The 10879-nt window shown below is 45.2% G+C and overlaps 1 protein-coding gene across 1 annotated transcript; it reads right to left on the bottom strand.

Annotated features, from left to right (window-relative positions):
• Positions 1 to 3155: 3155 nt before the first annotated feature.
• LOC108737508 lies at positions 3156 to 3740 on the bottom strand. Its single transcript, XM_018470380.2, has one exon. The coding sequence runs from the start codon at positions 3738 to 3740 to the stop codon at positions 3156 to 3158; it is 585 nt and encodes a 194-aa protein (XP_018325882.2).
• Between the last annotated feature and the right edge of the window lie 7139 nt (positions 3741 to 10879).

A 10879-nucleotide genomic window follows, 5' to 3' on the forward strand; every position in this document is an offset into this window, starting at 1 on the left:
TGCTTGAAACCTTTCAGGAAACAATACTTTTCTACCTGATCGGGTCTTCGCGGGTCTTAGACTAACATCTATGTCATTATTTTTATTGGAATCGTTAAAACTAATATCTATTTCTTTGTCATTACTTACTTGGTTATTTGCAAAATTTGATAACATAAAGGCAGGTTTGATTCTGTTTATATTAACTTTCACGTTTTTATTATTAATTTTAATTACAAAATTTTTATCCTTTCGCTCAATAACTTCGTACGGACCGTCGTATGGTTGTTGTAAAGAGCCTTTCATTGTCTCATTGCGAAGGAATACGTACGGAGATGAATTAAGGTTTTTAAAAACAAACACTTTATTCATCCCATGACGAGTTTTAGGAGTAAATGTTATATTTTTCATGTGGTCTCGTAAGTTGTTTACGAATTCTGAATTTCCATCTTTTTGATTAGATGCACCGAAAAATTCCCCAGGCAAACGTAAACTTGACCCGTACAGCATTTCTGCTGCGGTCACTTTTAAGTCTTCTTTTACAGCTGTACGTATACCTAACAGAACTAAGGGCAATTTTTCGGTCCATTTATCATCTTCGCAACATTTTAATGCAGCTTTCAATTGCCGATGCAATCGCTCCACCATACCGTTTGCTTCAGGATGATACGCGGTAGTTCTTAAATGCGTAATACCTAATACCTGTGCTAATTCTTTGAACAGCGTGGATTCAAATTGGCGGCCACGATCAGTTGTTAACCGTAGGGGTACGCCGTATCGTGAAATCCACATATTAATAAAAGTTTTCGCGACCGTTTCGGCATCGATATCAGTGATCGGCGTCGCTTCTGGTCATCGCGAAAATCGATCGATGCACGTTAGGATGTATCGATATTCCTGTGACATGGGTAAAGGTCCTACCAGATCTATGTGAACGTGCTCAAATCTCGCATAAGTTGATGAAAAATCCTGCACGGGAGCGTTGACATGTCGCGAAATTTTAGATTTTTGGCACGGAATACAACACCGTGCCCATTCCCTTGTATATTTATTAATTGATGGCCACACAAAACTAGATGTAATTAGCTTTTGAGTTGCACGAATACCTGGGTGAGAAAGTTCGTGTAACGAATTAAAAATTATTTTTCTCAGCGTCTTGGGCACGTATGGTCTGACTGTATTGCTGGATGTATCACAATATAAATGAACTTTGAATTCAGGGAGGTAAAGCTTTTTTAGCTTTAAATCTGTCGAATTATCTTTTAAAATAGCAGCTAATTCCGAATCTCCATTTTGTTCGCTTTGCATCGTCTCATGATCCGGTACTCGCGTTATGGATTCGATGCGTGATAATGCGTCCGCGACATGATTATCCGACCCTTTAATATGACGGATATCGGTGGTGAATTGACTGATATAGTCAAGATGACGAAATTGTCGCGGTGAACACTTTTCGAGCTTTTGTTGGAATGCGAAAGTGATCGGCTTATGATCGGTTAAAATGAAAAAATGTCTACCTTCGGTAAAATGTTTGAATCTCTTAACGGCTAAGTATATTGCCAGTAATTCACGATCATAAGCACTATATTTTTGTTGAGCACTGGAAAATGACCTCGTGTAAAAAGCTAACGGTTGCCAATGACCCTTAATTGATTGCTGCAAAACTGCGCCTGCCGCATGATCAGATGCGTCTACCATTATGTTGATAGGCACACCTGGTGCAGGATGCGCAAGCATTGCAGCGTTTGCTAGACTGACTTTAATATTTGAAAATGATTTTTCACTTTCATCATTCCAACTAATCTCCTCCTTACCTTTTTTCGATCCCTTTAACAGATCGTGGAGCGGTTGCATCAACATTGCGGCTTTAGGTATGAAACGTCTATAGAAGTTTACCATACCTAGAAACCTACGAAGCTGTTTTATGTTTGCCGGTTTTTGAAATTGGTTTATTGCATCAACCCGTTCGGATAATGGTTTGATACCTTCGCAATTGACAGTGTATCCTAAAAACTCTATTTCAGCAACGCCAAAGACACATTTCGTTGGATTGATAACTACTCCGTGTTCGTTTAGACGGTTAAAAAGTATTTTTAAATGATTATAGTGTTCTTCTTCGTTATCTGAAGCAATAAAGATGTCATCAATAAAAACGTAAACAAAACTTAAGTCGCGAGTTATGTTGTCTATGAACCTTTGGCAAGTTTGTGAAGCGTTTCTTAAACCAAAGGGAGTAAATAAAAATTCAAATAGACCGAATGGAATAGTTATCGCGGTTTTTTCTATGTCTTTGGACGCTACTGGAATCTGATTATACGCCTGGACTAAGTCTATTTTTGAAAAGATCTTTTTACCGTATAATTCATGAGTAAAATCCTCAATGTGAGGTGGCGTATACCTGTCGGGGACGGTCCGGGCGTTAAGGGCACGGTAGTCTCCGCAAGGTCTTAATTTTCCATCCTTCTTGGGTACGATATGGAGAGGCGAAGCCCACGCGCTTTTTGAAGGACGAATAACTCCCTGTCGTAAAAGCAGGTCGAATTCTGCCCTTGCTGCCATCAGCCGGTCGGGTGCGAGCCTTCGGGGTTTGCTGTATACCGGGGGTCCTGGCGTTGTTTCAATGTGATGTTCTGTTCCATGTTTTACCAGGTCTCGACGAAATACTGCAGGTCTGGTTAATTCAGGGTACTCGGCATGCAAATGGTGGTATCTCGTTTTACCAATAATTGTTTTTATTGATACCACAACCTTGTTTGCACTTCTTATGTGGCAATGCGAGTTCCGTTTGCGGCGAAAAGCTCGTATTGACACTTTATTGCACGACCACCTATTTTAGATCGCGGGTACACACACACATCTGCGCCGGTATCGATTAAAAACTGCATTTTGGTGTCTTTATCGGTAACGAAAATGCGGCCGTTTTTGGGACCGTCGACCGCCGCGCACACAGACGGCCCATCTAGTTTTCCGCCCTTTTGAAATTACACGGTGGTACGCATTTCTCAGGTCGGCAATTGGCACCAAATTTATAATGGTACCAACAAGTCGCGAATTGACGACGGCTGTTGCTGCGACCCCGGTTATTCCTCTGGGATCTGGAGCGGGATCTACTGCGATTCGGCGTGCTATTTTTCGTTATAGCACTTATAACCTCTAGCTGCATCGCTTCCATCCTTTCAATTATCTTCGTAAATTGGTCGCATATTGAGGGAGATTGCAGCGACTACTCGGTTATGCGTTGGCGACACGTCATGAATCCGGTCAGCGATTTCAGCTAGTTTTTCGCCATCCGTTTGATCCAGGGCAGCTATCACTTCCTGGGTTCGAATGGGCAGTCTGCTCTTCCATAGTTCAATCAGTAGATCGTCTTGCAGTTTATTATTGGCAAGCTTTTTCATATGCCGCCAAAACTGACCCGGTGTTCTATCGCCAATTTCTTCCCTTTCGAGAAGCTGTCGTGCTTTGGCTGTATCCGAGTCGGATAATCGTTTAATAAGCACCGCCTTGATGGTCTCATACTTATTTTCTGCTGGTGGATGCATAAGAATGTCCTCGATTTCGTCCAAGTATTGAGGGCTTAACTGGCTGACGATGTGAATGTACTTTGTGTCATTCTTGGTTATCCAATTTAACGAAAATACAACCTCCACTTGAGTGAACCATAAGGCTATCCTTTTGGGCCAAAAATCGGGTAACTTTACCACTGCTGACGCGTGATTGTTTGACGCAGACATGGCACTGTTTTCACCGTTGATACTCATTGTTCCGCACTTTTCACGATTTTTGTTCTATTTTTTTTTAATACACTACGTTTTCCGAACAAAGTTAATCACGTCGGGGTCAGTAATTTGGGAAACTCGGTAGTCGTGAATAAAACTGACGTGTAATCGTATTAATTATTTTAATTTTCTTTTTTATTTGATTTTGAGGAGTGAGGAGAACTAGAGGACCTTTCAATGTGTTATGTTCCGACCGACTATCCAGTCTTCAATTTTTCATACACCAGGGTCAACTTTTAGAAAGTTATCCCCGGTGGGTAGTTGTCGAAAAGATATGGTTGAGAACTCGACGTTTGATTAGTCGAGGAGAGAGGTAAGGCGGCGGAAGACCTCCACAGAGTTGGGAGAAACTCTGATGGAGTCGCTGGTGTTGACTGCCGGTCGGGCGGAGATATCGTGGCTTTCCTTGCCACGGAGAATTTTGGGCCAAATGGACTTTAGGCGGATGGATATTGGGGGAGGAGCTGTGGTGCCTTGGCCGGCAGTGTCAGGCTCGGACTCTGCGTCCGTGGACGACGACGAAGACGAAGACTTTATGTTTGACTGCTATTTGATTGAGTAAAGCCGTCGGCAGAGGTTTTTTTTTTTTTTTGTTTAGATTATGCTCGAGGAGGGGAAATCTTCAAAAGACACCCCCTGAAGGGGGGTAGTGTCGGATTTTTACCGACTAAAACCCCTCCTCGAGCGGGGAGATAAACCCTGTGGGCTCTTCATCCCCGGGAGACAAGTGGAAAGCTGGGGATTAGGGATAGGGTTGAGATGGGAAATCGGCTAAAAGTGTTGGTGGACGGGAGTATTGGGGAGTAATCGGGAGTAGGTGGTCCACCTCTGATGTGGTGGGTGGACACTCGCGCTAAAAAGCGAAACTAGGAATTAAATTGAGCGGGAGAGGGCGGCTCATTGTAGAAGGTGACAGGGCCTTCTGAAGCGGTCGTTGGGTTTCGGTGCGAAGTTGGAGAGTGCCGAGATGGTGGGGTTTGGGTGGCCTGACACTGAGGCCCGAAGATTTGCCGCGAATGTGATTGCAGCCTCGGGGAGAGAAGGTAGTCCGGTTTCAATCAGAATTTGGGTGTTTCTGACGAACCACGGGTAGTTAAGTGCGGAGCGAAGAATCCGCATGTATGTACCTTGTAAAGGTTTTAGGCGATGGGGAAGGGCGCAGCCCCAGACGGGAATGGCATAGGAGCAAATGCTCCTGATAATTGCGTTAAACGCACGGATTTTGGTCTGTTGGGAGATGGTGTTGTTTCGAAAGAAAGGTTTAAGTGCGATGAATGCACCCAGAGCCTTGTTGCGTGTCGCTTTAATGTGGGGCCGCCAGTTTAGGCATCTGTCTAAAACGACGCCAAGGTACGTGACAGAGGTGCTCCATTTGATTGGGCGGTTGTTGACAATAATGGAGGGAGGTTTTCGGAGCCTACGGGAAAAGAAAATTGCTTCCGATTTGGTCTCGTTAATGGAAAGTTTCCATTTCCGATACCAGTTTAGGAGCTGGGGGAGAAACCTATTGATTCTTGCTGTGCATTGGAGAATGGTACTTGAAGAGTTTATGATAGCAATGTCATCAGCGTACAGGGCAGTCAGAATTGAAGTGTGGGAGGGGATGTCCGCGCAAAACAGGTTAAACAGAATAGGGGATAGTTTGGAGCCTTGTGGGACACCGGCTGTGACGGGTTTACTGGCAGAAAGAGCAGAGCCAACGCGGACCCGAAGGCTTCTGTCTGTGAGGAAGGACCTGATAACCCCAACTAGAAAGTGTGGGATGTTAAGGGCGATGAGTTTGGAAATAAGACCTTCGTGCCAGACTCGGTCGAAGGCTTGTTGGACGTCAAGAAGGAGCATGGAAGTGTGACGCCGCTTGTTGAGGTTGTCGGAGATGTGTTCAGTAACACGAAGAAGTTGGTGTCCGGTGCCGTGTTGCCTGCGGAAACCGTGTTGAAAATCAGGGAGAAGGTTGTTTTGCTCCACGTGGTCTAAGAGCCGAGCGAGAAGGACGGATTCTACTACTTTGCTCAGCGAACTGAGCAGGCTGATGGGCCTGTAGCTTGAGGGAGAGCTGAGCGGCTTCCCTTTTTTGGGGAGACAGATGACAGTGGCTTCTTTCCAGACCAAAGGAAAGTGGTGGAGCCGCATGATGGCGTTTGTGATGTTGCACAGTGCGGTTATGTGCTTTGGTGGCAGGACTTTAAGGACTCCGTTAGCAATTCCGTCAGCGCCAGGGGCTTTTCTCTTTTTTAGAGAGCGGATAATGAGAAAGATTTCTCGTGGGGACGTGTGTTTGAAGTCGGAATTTAGGGGAACGAAGTTCTGGGAGACGGCTTTGGTACGCTCGTGAAAGTCGGCAAGATCCACTGGGCTTGGTAGTGGGGAGCACTGGAGACACAAAGAGTCTGCGAAGATTGCAGCTTTTTCTTCGTCTGAGGAATAGGTGGAGCCGTTCTGTTTAAGGGGCGGAAGATGGGGAGCTCTGTTACGAAGGGAACGGATCACTTTCCAGGTGCTTCGTGGATGTTTTTCTGCCTGAGCGATATAGTCGTCGAAGGATGCGCTGCGGAATTCGGTTAGACGAGTTTTTAGTTCTCGTTGAAGGGCGTTTACCTCTGCACGTTGGGCGGGGACGCGGTATTTATTCCACAGACGTCGGGCCTTGTTTTTCCTCTTAAGGAGGTCAAGGATGTCTGCTGGGAGGGTTCTGTCTTTGGTGGGCGTTGGGCGGGAGGTAGTGGAGAGCTCGACTGCGCTGGTAATCTCGTTTGACAGGAGATTCACAGCTTCGTCAAGTTCCGCTATTGTGCGAATTGGAGTGCACTTGAATGAAGATTTTTCCAGGGTGTAACGAAGGTGCAACCAGTCTAGTGACGTGGTTGGGTTTGGGGGGTTGAGGATTGGGCGGCCGACTTCAATAAGGGCTGGGAGATGGTCCGAGCTTAATGCGTCTAAGACGATAGGATCGGCGGAAAGTGTGACATTTTTCGTGACGAAAATGTCAAGAATGTCAGGGGATTGATGGTGGGGGGTAGGGAGGAATGTGGGGTCAGATGGTGCTTCAACTGTGAGGTTGAACTGAAGAATTTTGGCTAGAAGGGAGTTGCCTTTATTGTTTGTTTGTCGACAGCCCCAAGAGATGTGTTTAGCGTTGAAGTCGCCGGCAACGATGGTCGGAACGCCTTGGGGGAGTAGAAGGGGGAGTTCAGAAAGGTCTCTGTCCGAAGGGGGGGAGTAGAGAGAAATAATCCTGAGAGGACCGGAGGTTAGTGAAACTTCGATGCCTACTGTTTCTAAAGAGTTTGTGGCCAAAGGGATAGGCCTGTGTTTTACTGAGTTCCTAACTAGTATGGCGACACCGCCGGCACTGCGGTTTTCACGGTCACTTCTGTAGGAAGAGAAGTTCGGGACGAAAAGTTTGATTTTTTCGGACAGGTGAGTTTCAGTGATGCAAGCAACACCGATTGACTTATCCTCGAGGAAGTGTTCGAGTTCAGTCAATTTACCTCTAATGCTTTGAGCATTCCAGGTAACTATCCGAAGGTTGTCTGACTGGGCGGTGTTAGACATTGGTGGTTTGTTGTAGGGCGGCGACAATGCTGGCGACCATGGTTTGAACAATGACTTGAAGTCTTTGTTCCAAACTTGGGATTGCAACTACGGCTGGTGGAGTGCTCGTGTTGCGTTTTTGGGCGGGGGGTGGGGGGGCGGTTCTTAATGCCTTGGCGTAGGACATTTGGGATGGTGCTGCCAAAGTGGTAGCCGAAGGATGGGCGGTAGTTTTCGTGCCTTGGGAAGCAACGGGAGTGACGGTTTTCCTGGGGGGTGAAGGGGAGGTCTTTTTGGGAACCTTGGGGCAGCCGCGGTAGGTGGCGCGGTGGTTCCCTTTACAATTGGCACAAGTCGGATTTGCATCCTTCTTGTCCTTGGATTTGCATTCGGCCGTGATGTGGTTACGGCCGCAGAATGCGCAGACCCAGGCTGCGTGACAGTAGTTAGCTGTATGGAAAAACTTCATACAGCGGCGGCATTGGGGAACTTCCTTAGTTGCTTTTTTCGGCTCAACTTTGATGTTGAGGCCGCAGAGTTTACCAAGGTCGAAAATTGCCTTGGAGTTTGGGGCGGTCTTATCTAGGCGGACGGAAACAAGGGGCCAGATTTTATCACCTTTGGACATACGATGAATGCCCTTGATAATAAAGCCTTTGTGACTTAATTCGGACTCGATGTCCTCGGTTGGGATGTCTTCGCAGACACCGCGGATAACTACATGTAGGTCACGGTCCTGCTGTAGCTGGTTGGTAGAAAATTGGACTTTGGAATCGTCCAGGAAAGAGGATAGACGACGAAAATCGTCAATAGAGTTCGGGTAGACTCGAATTGAGTCTTTAGTGTTTACGGACCTACGGGCGGTGATGCCGTGGTTGTCCATGGCACGAAGAATTTTCGGCCAAAGGGACTTCTGTCGTATGACGATTGGTGGCGGAGACTTTTGGCTTGGACTTGGTTCCAAGTCCGATTCGTTGTCCGAGGAAGAGGAAGATGACTCGGACGAAGATAGAAAAGGCTGTTGTCGGCGGCGCTTGTTAGCGCGTTTGCCGGCTTTTACGAAACCGTCGTTCTCTCGGCGGTCCGTGTACGGTAGACGGGTAGCGGCACTGTCGGAAATGACCTTGGGTACGGTTGGGGCTGGCGTTGGGTCGGCTTTGTTGGGGTTAGCGTTGATTGTTACGGATGAAGACTCCATGTCTTCGGTCTCGGGCGTAGGGGCTGCTGCAGTTGAGTATAAACGAATAAATTGGTTTACCTGGGCGAGTTTGGCCTGAAGGTCACTGGCCAGGGCAAGGGCGTCCGCAAGGGAAAATCCCTCCCAAGAGTGCGGAGCTCTTGGGGGTAGCCATGTTGAAAATGGCTAGCTAATTTGATGGTATGTGACTTCGCACAATCAGGAAAATAAAAAATAGAGGAAAATATGTTGCTTAAAAAAGGTTTGTTGTGTTAGTATATAGGGTACGTCGTAGTTCAAAGGGACATTGCGTACTCCGTCCCAGAGAACTGTAGGTTAATTGAAATATAATAAAGAAAAACTCTTACCTATTACAGCGGGGCTGAATAATGGTGGCCTTGGGTGGTTAATTGTCCAGTAACGGATAGGTTTTTGAACGCCTGGTTCGCTGGAAAGCTCTGGTCGTTTCGGTGATGTCAATCGGTGCAGTGCAGGTGATGTCAATCGGTGCGGTGCAGGTGATGTTCGTACAACGAAGGTCGAGCGCAGAGTGGGGCAAGGTGTAGAAATCACTACTTACTAGTACGTGCGAGCTCGGATGGTGTGGGCTCGTGTGATGATAACGGGCGTGGTCTCGTAGAGTCGCTGTGTCGTTTAAAAGCACGGACTGGCAATAGAACGAAAGTAACGGCTATCGAGCGTGGTGTTGTTACCGCGAGTGCTGGTGGACTATGACTAAAATCTTACAAATTTGTTATTTTTATATATATATACATCCGTTATGCGAATGTCGGCCGCTAACACCGACCAAGTAGTTTTCAATAGACGGCGTAACATTGAAAGCGGATGCCGATAATCGCCAAACACATGTGCAATAATATATACATAATAGGTAAAACGGTAGGGCATCTACATTTCCTCCCCCTTTTGACGGTACGTCAAAATTTACATTACATTTTTTTCAAATTAAAGTACCTGATACAAATAAAGACTATGCTCAAATAAGGCCTGTAGTGCGGAAAAGTCATTTAAAATATATTTACACATCAAAAATACTCCACACACGCATAGACGACAACCCCACGACTCAACAAACAGTGCGTGAGAGGCCCACTCGCGCTCGCAGCGACACTCATGGCCGGTCGTTTGTGACTGACGGACGTTTTTATTGCACGCTATTATTTTGTCATAATTTCTATCGAATTTTAATACGTTATTATAATAAGTTTTGTTTGAAGTAATGTATATGGATCACAGTATAAATCATCAAAAAGGTAACTATGACTTTAAATTGTAATAAAATAATTCGAAGTGGTCTGTATTCTGTCGAAACTGCTAGACGCGGATCGCGATTTCGATCTTTTTGGATCTCATCAGCGCGTGGCAGGCAGCTCCGACAGAACACAGACCAACTTTTACCTGCTGTCTTAACAGTACGTTTTAGAAAATACTACAAATGGCGCAGTAAACGCCATCTGTAGCACAATGCTACATTTTAGGATTACGTAATCATACGTAAGCATAAGTGTAATTAAGGCCTGTCAGAATAATATTATTTTTCAATATTTTATAATATTTTTGAGAAGTTATGTTAATTTTCTAATTTTTGTTTGTTTGGATAAGTTTTTTTTAATTTTATTCTTTATTTCTTGTTAGTATGCGACTTCAAGTCTGACTAGCAATTTAAGCAAAAATTTAGTAATATAACTTAGAAAGTTGTTGAAGGGATCTCATAGAAACACTTGATAAAAGGCTCAGAAATATACATTTTTATTGAATAACCATAGAAAAAGATGACGGAAGGTGGAGAGTGATCTTCGTGACGAGTAACATTATATTGCGAAGTTTCTCAGAAATTTAAAGTAGTGGTAGTGATTTTGTGAAAATAAGCAGCTGTCTGTTGGAAGTATAGTTGGAATATATTTCCCGAGGGAACTACTGACAACTACAGGAACTGCGAGGTAAAACAGCGAAAAATATACCGTTGAGGTTATGGAAGTAATAAGCGAGGCAAAGAAAAGAGGGCCAGGGCGCCCGCCAAAAAAGTGCGTGGAAGGGAAAGAAGGAAGTATTTTGAAATACGTCATCAGCGACGACAGAGGGAGCCAAATGGTACTCAGCGGAACTAAGAATAAATACAGGTCGGGATATGATTTGAGGAATAGAGAAGAAGACATGGGCGAGTCAGAAGACGCGGAGAGGGTATATAGTAGTGATGAAATGTGTAAAGACGGCACTAACAAGGAGATTGAGCGGCAACCTAACATCGACGGTGTTAACAAAATTAATGGGATAAATAATTTTGAAGTGATAAAAAGTGAATTATTGGCAGTTAAAAGTCACATTAGCAAGCTATTTAAGGTAGTGTTAGAATTAAAGAAAGAAGCGGAGCAGCAAAAAATGGAGGGAG

Source organism: Agrilus planipennis, unplaced genomic scaffold (assembly GCF_000699045.2).
Source record: "Agrilus planipennis isolate EAB-ADULT unplaced genomic scaffold, Apla_2.0 scaffold30, whole genome shotgun sequence".
Classification (NCBI taxonomy): domain Eukaryota; kingdom Metazoa; phylum Arthropoda; class Insecta; order Coleoptera; family Buprestidae; genus Agrilus; species Agrilus planipennis.

What these genes read in the sequence shown, in the direction of transcription:
- LOC108737508 (XM_018470380.2), bottom strand. Translation starts at nt 3,740, where the DNA reads ATGAGTATCAACGGTGAAAACAGTGCCATGTCTGCGTCAAACAATCAC.